The sequence below is a fragment of the Callithrix jacchus genome, chromosome 12, assembly GCF_049354715.1.
Source record: "Callithrix jacchus isolate 240 chromosome 12, calJac240_pri, whole genome shotgun sequence".
In the NCBI taxonomy this organism is placed as follows: Eukaryota; Metazoa; Chordata; class Mammalia; order Primates; family Cebidae; genus Callithrix; species Callithrix jacchus.
The window spans coordinates 25,382,490-25,400,112 of record NC_133513.1 but is presented as its reverse complement, the minus strand read 5'-3'; the positions used below and the strand labels follow the sequence as shown (position 1 = coordinate 25,400,112).

At 40.9% G+C, this 17,623-nt stretch overlaps 1 protein-coding gene across 50 annotated transcripts in view; it reads right to left on the bottom strand.

Annotated features, from left to right (window-relative positions):
* The window catches only part of TNRC6A (trinucleotide repeat containing adaptor 6A), a 222,237-nt gene that overhangs the window by 18,353 nt on the left and 186,261 nt on the right, over positions 1-17,623 (bottom strand). For 21 of the 50 annotated variants that reach the window (XR_013524735.1, XM_035267201.3, XM_035267204.3 and 18 more), the window contains 11 exons: positions 17,066-17,241; positions 15,552-15,584; positions 13,946-14,026; positions 13,545-13,596; positions 7,954-8,096; positions 7,422-7,568; positions 7,123-7,260; positions 6,553-6,672; positions 6,004-6,081; positions 5,502-5,712; positions 521-652 (listed from right to left, as the gene is read on the bottom strand). Coding sequence is in view for 49 of the 50 variants with exons in the window: in XM_035267201.3 (XP_035123092.2) it covers positions 521-652; positions 5,502-5,712; positions 6,004-6,081; positions 6,553-6,672; positions 7,123-7,260; positions 7,422-7,568; positions 7,954-8,096; positions 13,545-13,596; positions 13,946-14,026; positions 15,552-15,584; positions 17,066-17,241 (1,311 nt within the window). In the remaining variant the exon portion in view is untranslated. The remainder of the gene's footprint in view (positions 1-520; positions 653-5,501; positions 5,713-6,003; positions 6,082-6,552; positions 6,673-7,122; positions 7,261-7,421; positions 7,569-7,953; positions 8,097-13,544; positions 13,597-13,945; positions 14,027-15,551; positions 15,585-17,065; positions 17,242-17,623) is intronic. The other 29 variants (XM_035267203.3, XM_035267207.3, XM_078344921.1 and 26 more) reach the window with 6 other exon arrangements.

Here is a 17,623-nt window from a genome sequence, read left to right as displayed (position 1 = left end):
GGGTTCACTGCAACCTCTGCCTCCCGGGTTCAAGCAATTCTCCTGCCTTAGCCTCCCGAGTAGCTGGGACTACAGGTGCACGCCACCATGTCCGGCTAATTTTTGTATTTTTAGTAGAGACGGGGTTTCACTACGTTGGCCAGGACAGTTTCAATCTCTTGACCTCATGATCCAGCCTCGGCCTCCCAAAGTGCTGGGATTACAGGCATGAGCCACTGTGCCCGGCCTAGTAAATGTCAATAAGTGTAATAATATAAGAATAAAATCACTTATAAAAATTTAAATGATTTTTTAAAATGCATCATCTGATCTCTTCTTTATAAAACAGAGTAGAGGTGAATTTTGCTTTTCATCTGAAAGTCTCTTAACTAAGACTTAATAACTTTTTTAAAACGAGGAAAATTTCTAAGATAATTTGGCTTTGAAAACATATATTTAAAATAAAACAAAGGCCTAAATCTGGTATTCTGCAGGTTTGCTTTGTTTTTCTGGTAAGTAAGATTAACAATGTATTTTATACCATATTTGCTGGAGTTTTGATCCAAAGATGTGTTCACAGAAATGCTGTCCACTGTAGTCCACTTCCTTAGTCTTGACTGTGGCTCTTTAATACTGTTCATATCCATATTTACATTCAAGTTTGAGTTCAAGCCTGAAAACAAAACATTATAAAATACAGCACATTTTCGTTCTAGTAGCACAACTTCTATTTCCTAGAAAAAAAGGTAACGAATTTAGTGTTTTCAAACCATATAACTGTTAATACTATAGTTCAGTGATACGTAGAAAATATTTCTCCATAAAATTTTGATGATTTTTCAACTCCTTGGTGAAACAACAGGGAGAAAAGTTTTAAGGAAGCCAAATTTATAAGTTTACTTTGAATAAAATGTAATAGTTTAGCTACTGCCCAAGTGCACCATGCATGAAGATCTGTGGTCACTTTCAGTTGCTATCTTTTGCTTGTAAATTCGAAAGTAAAAATGTCCTGCACTAGCAATTACACCTAAGGGGGAGATGGCCATATCTTAAGGCACAATTTATTTGACCTTTCCTGATGAGGCACCTCAAACTTGGGTACTCTTTTGGAACAAGAATGGAAATTTCAACCTTAGATACAGTGGATAGAAAATTATTAAGCTAGTTTTTCTTAAAAAGTAATCCAGGGACTATTAAATTAGAATCTCCTAAAAACACTTGTTTAAAAATGAAGACTTTACAGTGGGAACCACAATCTTCATTTAACAAGTTAGAACCCAGGAGGTTCTTACTCTAAAGTTCCAAATTAAACGGTTTTAAATTCTCTGGTCTGATGAGAGTCCATATGATGTTAAGGTCTATCAAACTTGAAAACTTTAACAATATGAATTCTCTAATATCATGCCTATTTTGCAGAGAGCAACTAAATTTGCTACCCTTGGACCCATCAATTAGATCAGGAGCTAATAATTTTTTTCTGCAGAGGTTGAGCCAGTATATCAGGCTCTGTGGGCCACATGGTTCTGGTGTCTCCATGCAACTCTGCTGGTGCAGCACCAAAGCAGCCACAGACCTCAGGTTAGAGAAAATGTGGCTGTGTCCAACAAAACCTTACAACAGCAGGCAGTGGGCCAAATGTGGCCAACAGGCTGTAGCCTGCTGCCCAATTTAGACAACTATATCAGTGTCTGCATGGGCCAAGCAAATTTTCTTAATCAAGAAGTATCCCTCACTGAAAAGCTGGCCAGGGCAGGAAATCCTACACTTAGACCTTATGTGGCCCAATTTATATGTCAAGTGTGTAGTCAAATAGGAAGAGCCACTTCCCTTCAGTGGTGAGACAGAAACTTCTCCCTGTACTTGGGTATCATTCTTTCACTACTAACTGTTGTCTCTGACATTACCTGGCCACCACTAAATGGCTTCTACAGCATTCACCCCAGTAGTAACTGACAAGGGAACTGTTTCTGGAAATGCACAGAGATTACTAATAATCCTAAGGACTCAAAGTGCAATTTATGTCCCAGGTGAGAGTTTGTGGTAATACCAGGGCAAGCCAAACCAGTTCAACCAAAAAGTGAGGCACCAGCAGGGGCAACAGCATGCCCCAGCCTCTGCCCACAGCCCAGAACATGCCAGATAACTAAAGGTCTTCAAACACTCTGGCTGACAACCAGCAAAGCTGATTTTTAAGAAACTACTGTATGGGAAAAGACAGAAAGAAAAAGCAAAATAAACAGGGTATGAACAATCAAGGGTCAATAATAAAGGGCACAAGAAAAAAGAGACCTCAGAAAAAGAAAACATATAAACCCAAAATCTCCATCCAGTGAATAAAAGCCTGGAGATAACAGAGAAAAGAAGGAGTGGGGTAGGGGTGGGGAGTTGCATGCATAAGAAAGGCAATCTCCTTTCTTACCTCCATTTTCTTATTTATATGAGCAATCATTTATATATACTTAGACATAATCAAAACTTCAAGTTCTGAGAGCTAGCAAATGTGACTGTGACCATTACCAGCTATTTCACTGGAACAGACTGCTAAAAAATTCTCTGGTATGCTGTTTCTAATAAGAACATCAGCCTTCCCACCCTTAATAGCCTATGATTAAGACAGCTAGTACTTAAAAAAGTGAAATGTTTCCTTTATTCTAATGCACTTTAAATAAGTATGGAGTTTTTGAAATAGTGTGATTTACACGCCCTGTAGTCATAGCACTTTGGGAGGCCAAGGCGGGTGGATCACCTGAGGTCAGGAGCTTGAGATCAGTCTGGCCAACATGGTAAAACTCCAATTCCATTAAAAATACAAAAATTATCTGGTCTTGGTGGTGCACACCTGTAATCCCAGCTACTCAGGAGGCTGAGGCATGAGAATCACTTGAACCCGGGAGCAGAGGTTGCAGTAAGCTGACATCATGCCACTGCACTCCAGCCTGGGCAACAGAGCAAGATTCTGCCTCAAAAAATAAAAATAAAAAAAAGACACAGTGTGATTTTCCTGAATGGAGAGAAAAAAATTCCCTGAACATGGAGCGGGTTAAAACTAGGAGAGGAGAGGAACGATCCAAGATGGCCGATCGCTAACATCCCGGGATTGTAGCTCTCAGGGAAGGCGCGGAGAACTAGAGAACGCCACACTTTCAGACAAATTCTGGTCGCTCACGGAGCAGAAGATCCCCCAGTGGTGGAAACACACAAGTCGCCAGCGCGACTCTCGTGGTCGGCGCAGAGGTTCCGCCGGCACCTTGACGCTGCAGCGCTCGGCGCAGAGTAAACAGGACCGGTTCCCCTTCTGACCGAGGTTTGGAGCCCCGGGAAGGCAGAGTCGCCTACTACGGAAACAAGAAGGAAGCTGGACAGGAGAATCCTGGGCAGAAAAGCACCATCAGTTTTAACGCCGCTGCTCTGGCCCTGGGAACTAACAATCTGGACGTCCACTCAAGAGACCTAATCTGAAAGTTGGTAATTTCAAAGACGACAGGAGGATAAATTTACAATGACGGGAAGAAACCAGTGTAAAAAAGCTGAGAATACTCAAAGTCAGAACGCCTCTCCCTCTAAAGATGATCACAGTTCCACATCAACAATGGAACAAGGCTTGATGGAGAACGAGCGCCTCCTGATGACAGAATCACTCTTCAAGGAATGGATAATAACAAACTTCGGTGAGTTAAAAGAACATGTTGTAGCCCAACGTAAAGAAACTAGGAACTTTGAAAAAAGGTTTGATGAAATCCTATTGAGAATAGACAACTTGGAGAGGAGTATGAGTGAATTAATGGAACTGAAGAATGCAATACAGGAACTCCGAGAAGTATGCACAGGTTTAAACACTCGAATTGTTCAAGCAGAAGAAGGGATATCAGAGGTCAAAGTCCAACTTAATGAAATAAAACGTGAAGAAAAGATTAGAGAAAAAAGGATAAAAAGGAATGAGCAAAGTCTCCAAGAAATGTGGGACTATGTGAAAAGACCAAATTTACGTTTGATAGGTGTACCTGAATGCAACCGAGAGAATGAATCCAAGCTGGAAAATACCCTTCGGGATATTATTCAGGAAAATTTTCCTAAACTAGCGAAGCAGGTCAACATTCAACCCCGGGTAATACAGAGAACACCACAAAGATATTCCTCAGGAAGAGCAACCCCAAGGCACATAATCGTTAGATTCACCAGGGTTGAAACGAAGGAGAGGATACTAAGGGCAGCCAGAGAGAAAGGTCAGATTACCCACAAAGGCAAGCCTATCAGACTTACAGCAGATCTCTCGGCAGAAACTCTACAGGCCAGAAGAGAGTGGGGGCCAATATTCAACATTCTCAAAGAACAGAACCTTCAGCCCAGAATTTCATATCCAGCCAAACTAAGCTTCACAACTGAAGGAAAAATAAAATCTTTTATGAACAAGCAAGAACTCAGAGATTTTATTACCACCAGGCCTGCTTTACAAGAGCTTCTGAAAGAAGCATTACACACAGAAAGAAACAACCAGTATTAGCCTTTCTAAAAATACACCAAAAAGTAAAGAGCACCAACATAAAGAAGAATTTACACCAACAAATGGATAAAACAGCCAGTCAACATCAAATGGCAGTAACCATAAATTTAAATTGACTGAAATCCCAATCAAAAGACACAGCCAAAACCCAACGGCATGTTACATCCAGACCTGTTTCACATGCAAGGATACACAAAGACTCAAAACAAAGGGATGGAGAAAGATTTACCAACCAAATGGAGAGCAAAAATAAATAATAAATAAATAAAAAGCAGGAGTTGCAATTCTTGTATCGGATAAAATAGATTTTAAAGCAACAAAGATATAGTGGTAAAAGGATCAATGCAACAACAAGAGCTAACGATCCTAACACCCAGATAGGAGACTTAGATTCAATGAGACAGAAAATTAATAAGGATATCAAGGACTCGAACTCAGATCCAGAACAAGTAAACTTAATAAACATTTATAGAGCTCTCCACTTCAAATACACAAAATATACATTCTTGTCAATACCACATCACACCTACCCATTAGTTTAAATGAAACATTGATTGGCCATTATTAATACCCAATTTTTTTCAAAATAAAGCAATATCTCCATTTACTCTCCCTCTTTCTCTTCCTTTCTTCCTCTCCTTTACTTATTTTTTTTTTTTCTTTTCTTCTCTCAACAAAAAAGAAATCAATTTGTAAACCTCTAGATCCAGGTCGGCAATGTCTCTTTCATGGCTTGATTTCCTTTCTTCCCTTCCCTCTCTCCCTCCCTCACCGCTTCCTCCCTTCCTTCCTTCCTTCATCCCTTCCTTCCTCCCTACCGTCCTTATTCCCTTCCTTCCTGCCTTCCTCCCCCACCAAAAAAAAAAAAAAAAAAAAAAAAAAACTAGGAGAGGGGATGGCAACTGTCTGAGAAGGAACAGCTAAGAGATCAACGTAGCTTTCACAATGAAACAGAGCTGTAAAGTAAGTGAGAAGGAGGCATGCCGGTGATACCCAATGCTCAGGCCAAGGAGAAACCCACCTATAGGGAAGTTGCTGAAAGCATTTATTGGTGATGGCCCTTTTTGCAGCTCAGGTGTAGTGTGGGGCATGACATTGTCAAGGAAAGACTTCATGGCTGGCTGATGGAGTGGCTGCTGCTGAGATGGTGGAGTCTGCTGCTTCACCAACAGGTTTGGATCAAGTTGACGAGATTGTTGCATCATTTGCTGCTGCACACTAAGAGGTCGACCCTTAAAACAATGAAATGATTGGAAAAAATTATTTTGGGGAAAATGTCTTTACAGAAAACTACATATTCCTCTTCATTTTTGAATTCACTTTCTTCTCAGCAGAAAGGTGAATAATCACTGTATAATGTTAACATAACTCATGGGCAACCAGCAGACTTAATGAACAACATACTTCATTATATCTTAGTAAGACTGTTGTAAGAAAGACATTTCTGAATCTCTTGTTAGAATGGAGATAAGCAGAGTTTATTAACACAAAGATAGCACAGCGAGTTGGAGGGCTGGCTCTACCTGCTGGTCTTGCTGCGGCCGGTTCCCAGAAGGCACGCTTCTCTGACTCTGCGCCCTTTGCTGCTGCGCTAACAATCGCTGGAGGAAAGATGACAAGAAGGTTGTTACTATGACACCGTTACAAAGTTGTGTGCTCCTGAATGACGACAGCAGATAGACCTACAGAGGCCTGGTGCGATCTAGCCAATGCCAACATGTCTCGCCTTATCTAGTACAATCTTTTCCTCGGACTCTCTGGCTTCTAGTCACTGCTGAAATTCAGTCTTTAGTTCAATCTAAACTTTCACTTCAACAGAGAAACTTCCTGATCATCCTACTTCCACCAGCACCCCAGACCTGGCTGAGGCCTCCTCTCACAGCAACCTGCACTTATTCAAAACATTCCTCACAGTTGTTCATGATCTGTCTTTCCCAACAGACTGTAAGCTCCATGATGACTATGACTATGCAAGTTTTATTTACTGCACTATGTCCTGAACAGAGCCTAGTGTTTGGCACACAGCCAATGCTCCATAAATGTGTATTAAGAAAGACTATGACTCTCCTTACCTGTAACTGGGAGATCTGAGAAAGCTGGTTTAGCTGGTTCAGCATGGCTACCTGTTGAGGGCCAAAGAGTGGATTCAGGCCACCGTTGTTTGGTGCATACTTCAGCAATGAAACTGGAACCTTAGGATCACAACGGTAAGTTAATGATCTTGATAAAATAATTCACACTAGCTACATGTACTGTGTGTTTTAAGTTGCCGAAAGAGCAGTTAAATTTGTACACTATCCACTGGGGGTTATAATCTTTGTCTCTGTCTCACTAACTGACCATTCACATATACTTCTTCATGGGTTAAGTAAAAGATGACAGAGATGAATCTTAAACCAGCCAATTTTACTTTGCTTTTGTCCTCCTCTCAAGATGTTTTACAGAAAAAATGGTAAGTTTTAGATTTAAATTATCCTTGACTTACCCTTCCTACAACCAAAGTAATAGTTAATTCAGAACTAGCTAAACCTCAAAGATGCTAATAAATATAATGATGCTTAGCTAGCCATTTCATTCAAATACAAAATCATGCAAGGTCCATTTTGCAAGTAAACAGGAGAATGTAAGGAAAGCTTATTTACCTGAGGGGAGAGTAATGGAGGAGGCACTTGAGCACGGAGATTAGGCTGAGATGAACTAAGAGGTTGTGCTGGAGGCTGCTGCATGCCCCGGGGTTGTGCTGCTGTGTTTCCAACACCAAACATACTGGGATTGCCATTCTGTGAAAACAACCAGCAACAAATGACAGTGGGATTCCTTAGGGACAAAAATCTCATTGCCACATTGTACTATGATTTAAACAACTTAACTACATGTAGAGAGATCTTATTACTAATACAAATCATTCAACTGAGAGCCTAAATTACACATCTGGACTTACCTGTCTAACAGAATTCAAGTTTTGCATACCCAGCCCTGCTATGGAGCCAAGGGCCTGGTTAGGTAGTGCACTATTTGAAGGGGGAAGCTTCATGCTTTGACTGGACATAAACTGCATGTTTTGGGATTCATCTGCTACAATGCCATCCTGATTGGACAGACAGAAAGACGTGCAACACCAGCCAAGCAAACAAGTGGAAGGGAGAAATCATTGCAGGAACAGAAGAGAAGTCACATGACATTCCAGCATCAACAGGAAACAGGTAGAAAACAGAAGAGATCAGATTAGTGTTAATTCTAGAGCACACAAAAAGAGCCAAACATATTTTATGGGATTAAGAAGAAAATATAAATGCAACCTCTATGCTAAATTGAGACATAAAAAGACAGTGAACTTCAAAACCCAATAAAAGAATTTGGTATTGGATTGTAACACTTTATATTATATAAAATGTTTTAAAATATTAGTGTGAAAATTATGCTATTAAGTGTACTGGTTTATCAAGTCAGAGGTAAAAGTAAAAAAATCTTACCTTATCAAAATAAGGATTGCGCTCCATGGAAGACTCTTTGGAAATCTGAGGCCGAGAACCAGGGCCTTTCCCGACCGTTCGATTGTAATCACCAATATTTAGGCTATGTTTATCTATCTCCATTCGTTTGTCTTGTAACATTCCTAATAAATGCAGGAGACTATGTTATCAAACAAGAAGACAACCCAGTTGGTGTCAGATAAATTTACAACAAAAGCAAAATACTTTCCAAACCGAAATGACTTCACCCAAGTCAAGGATATGTGAAAAATAGACTTGCATTTCATAAATTTTACATTTCTCACAAATGCAGTTCCAATTAGGAGATACTGTTATTTTACTGAAACAAGTAACTTGTTCCTGTCCTCACTGTCACTGTTAACACAGGTTTTCAAGAAGGCGACTAGGTGATAACCTCACTTTATTGATTGGTTGACTGATTGAGACAGAGTCTCGCTGTCACTCAGGTTGGAGTGCAGTGGTGATTTCTTGGATCACTGCAACCTTCGCCTCCCAAATTCAAGTGATTCTTGTGCCTCAGGCTCCTGAGTAGCTGGGATTACAGATGTGTACCACCACACCTAATTTTTGTATTATTGGTAAAGAAGCAGGTTTCTCTATGTTGGCCAAGCTGGTCTTGAACTCCCGATCTCAAGTGATCTGGCTGCCTCGGCCTCCCAAAGTGCTAGGATTACAGGCATGAGCCATTGGGCCCGGCCTCATTTAAAAAAGACTCTTAGGACACATAAGACACTTCTAGTCATCTCTAATCTGCTGAGTTTTATAATACAGGTAAGTTTCCATTAACAAGTAACAAAAACAACAAAAACAATCAGCATCTACTGTGATAATCTGCCATTTAATAAATGATTTATGTCAACCAACCATTGTAAGTGCTTTTTTCTTTTCTTTTTTTTTTTTGAGACAAGATCTTGTCACCTAGACTGAAGTGCAGTGGTGCGATCTCAGCTCACTGCAACCTCTGCTTCCCAGGTTCAAGCAATTCTCCTGCTTCAGCCTCTGGAGTAGCTTGGATTACAAGCACTTACCACCATGCCCAGCTAATTTTTCTATTTTCAGTAGAGACAGGGTTTCACTATGTTGACCAGGCTGGTCTCCAACTCCTGACCTCAAAGTAAGCTGTCCACTTTGGCCTCCTGAAGTGCTGGGATTACAGGCATGAGCCACTGTGCTCGGCCTCACTGTCACTGTTAACACAGGTTTTCATCTCCCTATTCCTCATTTTTGACGTTTTCTCAATCCTCAAATCTCAATATCATTTCTTTGCAATTGCTGTTCTTTGAGATGTCTGCTACCACCTTAATACTTACCTTTACTAATCTCATTCCAGGTAAGTGGAAGAGGAAAACATTTTAACAAAAGGAAAACAATTCTGAAAGTAGCTAAGAAGTACTGTTCCAGACATAAATCTGGTATCTGAATAATCTACCTTTCACACTTAAGAGCCCTCTCTTGAATGTATGGGTGAAATCCTGAGCAGAAGTGCTCTTGAATGTCAATAATCCTTACCACAGCTTCCTCCTCTGTTCTGTGTTAAAGTGTTACGATTCACTGATAACACCCAAGCTAGCCATCGTGAACTCTTTCCCCACTCTCTCCATCTAATCCTGTAACCAATTCCAGCCAATTCTCCTGTCTCTCTCTCCAAGCTGTTCCTTCTTGGTAATTCACATTATTTTTGCCTATGCAAATAATATCTTTTGAAAGAATAGTACTGGCTAGGCGTGGTGGCTCACGCCTGTATTCCCAGCACTTTGGGAGGCCAGGTCAGGAGTTTGAGATGATCCTGGCCAACATGGTGAAACCCCATCTCTACAAAAATACAAAAGATTAGCTGGGCATGGTGGTGGGCATCTGTAATCCCAGCTACTTAGCAGGCAGAGGCAGGAGAATCTCTTGAACCTGGGAGGCGGAGGTTGCAGTGAGCCAATATCACGCCAATGCACTCCAGCCCGGGTGACAGTGTGAGACTCCATCTCAAAAAAAAAAAAAAAAAAAAAAAAAAAAGGAAAAGAAAAGAAAAAAGAAAGAGTAGAGTAGCAGCAGCATGTTACATCTTTTCCACAAACCATTCCCCAACACTTCTACATCCCTTTAAAAAGAAACTGTAAAATGCGGCAATATCCCCTTAGTCCACCAGTCCTCTAGAAGATCCATTACCAATCACTACCCCTAAGTCCCACTGTCAAATCCATTCCCTGAAAACCAGTTTTCTCTTTTCAAAACCCTGTACTCACTTGGCTTCTGAAAAATTATTCTACTCTAACTTGTCCCACTTCTGCTCAGCATCCCACCCCTAAATGCCATTATTCCTCAGGGCAGTCTTTGGTCCACTATCCTTCAACTCTCTCTAGTCAAACTATTCCTATGGCTTACACTATCATCCACATGTAATTTATTATACTTCATATCTCAAGCCCCATCTATTCTGAACACCACATCCAGATTTTTGACTGTTTACTGGACATCATGCCAGATGGTTTTCAGAGCACCTTCAAACTTAGTATCTTATCTATCAAGCCTGCTATTCCTAAATTTCCTACCTCAAATAATGACCAATTATTGATTTATTGTCTCTCAGCTCCAAATTCACCCTTTTTGACTGCTCTATGAAAATATATCTGTACCCTTTACATTTTTTTCCTTAGCCAGCTGATACTGAGGCTTTGTCAGAAGAGGGTGTTGGAGAGATAGGGCAAAAGGAAGAGTGCTGCTTCCTGGGCCAGTATGTGCATTTGGTAGGCATGGGCAGCCCTTGCAGCTTCTCCACTGCCTGGTGGGTCAACAGCACTCATCGGTAGCTTCTCCCAGCATTCCCCTCCCTCCCACATCAAACGGTTTTGTCACAGAGTGTCTCTGGTGAAATACCTCTCTATGAATACCTTCTCCCAGCACCGCAGAGGGCAGATTTCCCACAAGTTCCACCAGCATGACATCGTAGCAACTTCTGTGCCATTCAGTGAGCCATGAGGAAGGCAGAAACTTGTCCTAACAGGAAGAGGCTCACATTCTGGACATGGTTTTTTCTTGCCTGTAAAGCTTCTGCCATCCACAGCCTCACAGAATGCCTTCTCCACTGTCATAGCACTCCTTACAGCCATCATGTCTTATCTAGGAGCTCATGTCACAGCAGAGGATATACAGGACTGGGTTCATGCCCATGGGATTAACCGATCTTACCACATATGCCACTGTCTGAAAGTAGCTAACCAAATTGACAGGCTTACTAAAGAATCCGCTAAAATGCAAGTTGGGAGACAACATCCTAAAAGGGTTGGCATCTGTCTTAGGAGGATGTAGTATGTGTCTCCCCCATTACCAGAATTTGTAGGTCTCTGAGAATCAAAAGGTGAAAGTAGGAGTGGCTTCTCTCACAATTATACCTAATGAGCCACTTATAAAACGCTCACTTTCTGTTCGGACAACTGCTGATTTACAGAACTTTGTCCTTGAGAGAGAAAATGCTTCCAACAAAAACCACAACAATGGTTCTTCTGCTCTGCAAGATGAAGACTACCTGGACATTTTCCACTCCTTCTGATATGAACTAGCAGGCAAAAAAAAAGGATTAGCCTACTGGCTGGGGTAACTGATGTGATTATAAAATGAAGGCAGTGAAGGCTGTCTGGAACACAGGGGATTCTCTGGGACACTTCTTAGTACTTCCCATACCCAGTAGTGAAGGTCAATGAAAAATGACAGCAACCATAAGAGGGAGGACAACTGGGGGCTCAGATCCTTTGGGAATGAAGGTTTGGGTCACTTAACTCCACCAGCTAAAGAACCCAGAGCAGCTGAGGTTCAACCTGAAAGGAAGAGACAGTGATGGGAGGGAAAGCACAGACACCAGTGATGGTTTATGGCCAATTACAGAAATAACAATGGTAGTAGATTTGAATGTTTTCTATTGTTTGTCATAGGGATGTGTTAATTTGCATAGGCCAAGCATTTTCTCTCCTGTTTTTACCTTATTCACAAGTTATTAGATGTTAACTTTTATAATTTAGTCTTTAGGTAACAAACTGTGACTGAATTTCTGGGATGATTGTATAGCCCATAATAAATACAATGACCCTTGAGATGGTTCACCTCCTCAGTTTAGAGAGATGAACACTCCCTCATTTGCAAGAAAGAAAGCAGTATCTTGTTAAGCAGAAATACAGAGTTGCGTTGTCATTATACTGGACAAGTATATGCAGAAAAGTACATATGCAAGGTGAGTAGTGCTGATTACTGACTTCCTTCCTCTAGCTCCAATTTTTCACCCTTTCTGATTGCTCTGTGAAAAAAATGGACTTGGGCCCTTTATAGATATTATTTCCTTTGCCATCTGGCACTGACATTTTATAGGTACAGGGTGTAGAAGGAAAGGCTTGGTTTCCTAGTTCTGGTCTGCTCTCTCCTGCAGCACAGGTAGCTTTGCCAGCACCAGGCTCCTGCAATGCTCACTTGACCGGTAGCTGGCAGCATCTACCAGCATCCCCTCTGGCAGCTTCGTAGTATGAGATACCTCTCCTGTGCTCTGCTTTCACTGGTATCTTGAGGGTGGATTTCCTGGAATCCTACTGGCATGGCACCATGGTGAGATAAAGGGGGCTCTTCCTTGGGCATGCTATGTCAGTCCTCACTGAGTGACTTCCCCTTGTATCTGCTATTGCTACTCCAATTCCTTGTTAAAGCCTTGTATATTACAATTTTCCTGTTCAAATTACTGTGTAGTTTCTCTCTCCTGACTGGACTCCAATGAACACAATAGCACTACTATCTACTAAACCGTTCAGGTAAGTTTTCATCAAACTCTCTTCCTCACCCTGCCTAACAAATTGGTTCAAACTGGTTATCAACTTCTGTTGATTCCAAATCCTATGTCTCCATGAGTTAGATTATTCGCATCTGCTATCTTGGTTTGGAGCTTTGAAAATAATTACTGGCTACTGAAACAAGTATCCACCTGGTTTTTCTATCTTTAGTATCTTCTTGTCTATCTCCTGCTACCAATGTTTTCTATCCTAAGATACTGTCAATCTATAACCAAGATGATTTTTCTAAAACATAAATCCAAACCATGCCATTCCCCTCCTTCAGTTTAATCCCATATTTTAAGAATAAAGTTCACATTCCCAAGCTCCTCATGACTTAGCACCTACCTCATTTTCTAGCATCTTCATCCAGGTGATCTTTCGCCACCACCACCCACCCCGTGATCCCCACCAATTTTGTTTTTCTTGTCTCATTCTATAGAACTACTTGCCATTTCTCTAGTATAAAGAGTCTGTCATATATCTAGGCCCTTCTACATGCTGTTCCCTAATCAAGAAGACTATACCCTCCAATCTGAATAACTCCCTTTTGGCAGCATTATCTGAAAGGTAATCTGACTAATATCAATGATCTGTTCAGTGGCCTGCACTTTAAGGCACATGCACTAATTTAACCAGAGCATGTGTATGTATATTGGAGAGCACAGTCTCCCCTTGTCCTGGTCTACATCAGGGTTCTTTCAGTAGAATCGTGTTGTGAATGTGCTTGTCCCTCAATGAGGAATAGAAACAAATTTAATTTTCTCTTACCTCCAGAAAGGTCCATCTTATTGCTTTGTACGTTTTCCTCTGGTGAGTCTCTCTGAAGATAGAAAATGCAGCATGTTAGCAGACCTTAATTTATCAATGTAAACAATTAAAAAATGAATAATTTTACTTTATTTCATTATCTGTGAAATTCAAGTGGATCATAAAGCTTCATTTTTCATTGCCTAATGTAATTTTAAAAATGTTTTAAAATAAGACATGAGACTGAAGTTTTTAGCTGAAACCACAAAAATAAAGGTTTGGAGGTCAATTTTACCCTAACATCAACCACATTCCTAAGGACTCAAAGACAAAAAATACTTCTTAAAAAAAGAGTGAAATCAAGATAAATTATAGACCACCATTAGATGAGGAGGAAGGAGCTGCTAAGGAAACACACTTACCGAAAAACTGATATTTGAAAACTGTTTAACAAATGGATTTATCCACGCTTCTTCTTGTTTGTTTCCACCTTTCATCATTCCCTTTGTAAAATAAAAGAGTAGAAAAGATGCCATGGCCATCTCTGTTTATCTGGGTACAGTGATGGATTAATAAAACTTAAAGACAATCCCCAATTCTCATTTTTAGCCAATAATTCCTCCTCCAATCAACTCTTATCAGAGTTGTTAATGATTAAAAATCAACTTATTTGATTTTCAACTTCCTTTGCTCCAGTCCTCTGGTATAGCTGTAATGTACAGAGAAATCTCTAAAGGCAAGCAGTCAGAAGGAAATGACAGAAGCAAAAGGCCTTGCTGACCCACAAATATGAAAACAGGGCCTCTGAGTAATGGAGAAATGTAAGATTAGTTATAATTTAGATTTTTGGAATTTTTACTCCAAACCAAAGTAAAAAAAATAGTGACTCAGGATAGTCCAAAGAAGCCAATTTAACCCATAATTTAATTATGCTATATGCATTCTACTGAAAAAACATCATAAGTTTCCCACATGAAAAAGCAGTTTAAAAATTCAATTTGTGTTGCCAAAAACACATGTCCAGCAGATTGAACCTGGAATTCCTCCTGCTTAGGGCTGGCTCTCTGCAGCTGGTTGGGGTACAGGTGGTAAGGAAACTCAATATTGAGTTGAGGATGAAAGATCTGTAATTAGCAGTCTAGAAGACAAGGAGGCTGGAAGTCAGAGAGACCCAGGTCTCTCATTTATGTGAGGATCACAGGACCATCCTCAGTCTGTTGCCTTCATTACCCTTCCCCATTGCTACTGTCCATTCCTTCTGACTGTGGAACAGAACACAGCTTCACAACTTCCCCCCAAATGCAGGTTTCTGAAGCAAGCACCTAACTCTCTCCGCAGATTCTGAAGTTGGCTTTGATCCCTTTTCCGCTTTTACCCCATCCATCCCCATACCTAACTAGCTGCCAAGTTCTTCTGTCCCTTCTATTCTGAAATGCCTCTCAAATTAGTCCCTTCCACTATATACTAATTCTCATTTCCCAACTCAAGCCCTCCTTTCTAGCTTGAATTAATGCAGATGCTCCCCGAGATCCCTAACTGTGGTCTCTCCTCTACTTCAATTTATATTTCATACTATCATTCATTAGCTTTCTTTTAAAAATTAATTTTAAAACCCCACTGATACTGTTTTCTATTCAATTTCATTGGTTCCATATTTTACACAAAATAAAGTTAAAACTCCTTGGCATGCTACTGAAGACACTACAATCTGCCTTAACTACAGAGCCAGATCTCTTGTCATTTCTTCCTAGAAATTCTACATTTTAGTTATGTTGGGCTACTATCTTCCTTAACACATCCCACCCCAAGCATCTTGCAAATTCAAGCTGACACTCCTAGTAAGCTCTCCTAATGCCCCATACTAGACTGTGAGCTCCTGAAAGGTGAAGCTCATATCTTAGTGTATTTTAATCCCCAGCACCAAGCACAGTACCTGGCACACAGCAGAGGCTAAATAAATGTTTGCAGTTGCTTTCTAAAGATTTTTACTAGTAGAAACAAAGGAGAAAGAGTAAAAAGGCTACACACCCTTTCCCTTCTCCTTTTTTTGCCACTCAGACCCTGTAAGGAAAGACAAAGTCACAAAACAGCATGGTCCAGTGGGAAGAACACAGGGTTTGGAATTGGAAGACCTAAACTTAAGTCCTTACTCTGTCACTTACTAATTATTGCAACTTTGGGCAAGTCATCACCTTTTCCAGTCTCAAATTCCTCATCAGTGTCCTATCTTAGAAGGTTATGAGGATCAAATGACTTATGTAAACATGTAAAAGCACTTCATAAGCTATATGGCAAGGCAATAGGCAAATTCAGCCAAATGAAAAGTTTTAAAAATGAAAATGGTAGGTCCTAGACTTAGAATCCCAGGATTAAAAGGGAGGAACCTTAGCAGTTAGCTAGTCCAGCTATCCACTGGTATTTGACTTCTAAGGTCCCTCAAAAGGTAATCATTCTCAAGTATGGTGGGTTAGGATGTTATGTTAGAACCACTTGGGGGACTGGGCACATATTTTGAAAATGGTCCCCAGGAGGATCTGATGCCAGCCCCCAATGCCACCTCTTAAGAACCAGTGCTCTAAATCAGTGGTTCCTAAACCTGGCTCTGCACCACAGACATTTGGGCAGTTTCTTTAGGATAAGAAACTTGGTCCAATTTCCAAAACTTCAGTAGACCTGAGGTACAGGAAGTTGCATTTGTAACAAATGCCATGGGATTCCGACATAAAGCCAGCTTTAGAAATATGATTTGTCCACAAATAAAAGCAAAATTGGGCTGAGTGTGGTGGCTCACACCTGTAATCCCAGCACTTTGGAGGCTGAGGTGGGTGGATAACGAGGTCAAGAGATGGAGACCATCCTGGCCAACACGGAGAAACCCCATCTCTACTAAAAATATGAAAATTAGCTGGGCATGGTGGCATGCACCTGCAGTCGCAGCTACTCGGGAGGCTGAGGTAGGAGAATCACTTGAACCCAGGAGGTGGAGGTTGCAGTGATCCGAGATGGCACCATTGCTCTCCAGCCTGGGTGACAGAAGCTCTGTCTCAAAAAAAAAAAGCAAAATCAAGCTCAGATCATTCCTAGGGATTTTTGTCACAGGACCTTTTGGTATGAGATAGGGACAAAGATGACAGGTGAATAAGGAGGATGGTGACTCTGGGTAAGGGGGTGGCAGGGGAACTCCAGGTGAGGAGGTGAAATGGGAGATGAACTGGCAGTGGGATGGAAAGAGTCAACATGGAGATTTGCCCTTCTCTTCATCCTCACCACTGCAGGCACCACCCTAGGATGAGGGGTTGTCCCAGGCAGCACTGGTAGAGGGGGAGGAGGAGAGAAATCCCAAGCTGTAGCAGTGGGGAGAAAGGAAGTTCCTGTGGTCTTATGTTTCTCTAGCTGGCTGCCCATACAGATCGCTATACCTAAGGTGGAAGCTGCCTGGACTGTACTGACTGCCAGAAATGGGCAGGCAAAAAGTTAATTTTCTGTGGGTAAACTACCTTTGGAATTTAAAGTTTCAAGGGCTTTGCCCTTGAAATGTTTACCTTTGACGACATTTTCTTTGTATATGGTGGCCAATTTAAAGATGAGTTAAGCTCTTGAGATGAATTACTATTCCACATTCCAATCTCTACATCCTCTTCCTCTTCCCAGCCAGTGGGGCGATTTCCAGGCAATGGCATATCATCACCACACCAGCCATCTTGCATAGATTTTGGCCCTGATTGTGGATTTGTGATACAAAGAGAAACATACTTTAATAAAAGAATTCTTTCTAGAGAACAAGCATACATTAAAAATTGGGTAGGGAACCTAAAAAAACACACACACGCACACTTATTTCCCTTCCTGCATCTGTAGAGAAGAAATGTACGTTTTATACTGAGCTAAAAGTTCCATGAAAAAGAATTTATTCTTAAAAATTTAATAAAACTCCTCCATGCCTTTACAAATCACGGTTCTTGAACAATGGTGGCACTCCCGTTTGTATCCACTTAATAATCTGCATAGTGATGCACAAGACAAAGAAAATGAATGAAATTTGAAAGAATCAATGTTTGTATATATTTTCAAGAAGAAAGGCCAAAGAGTATTCAAAGTCA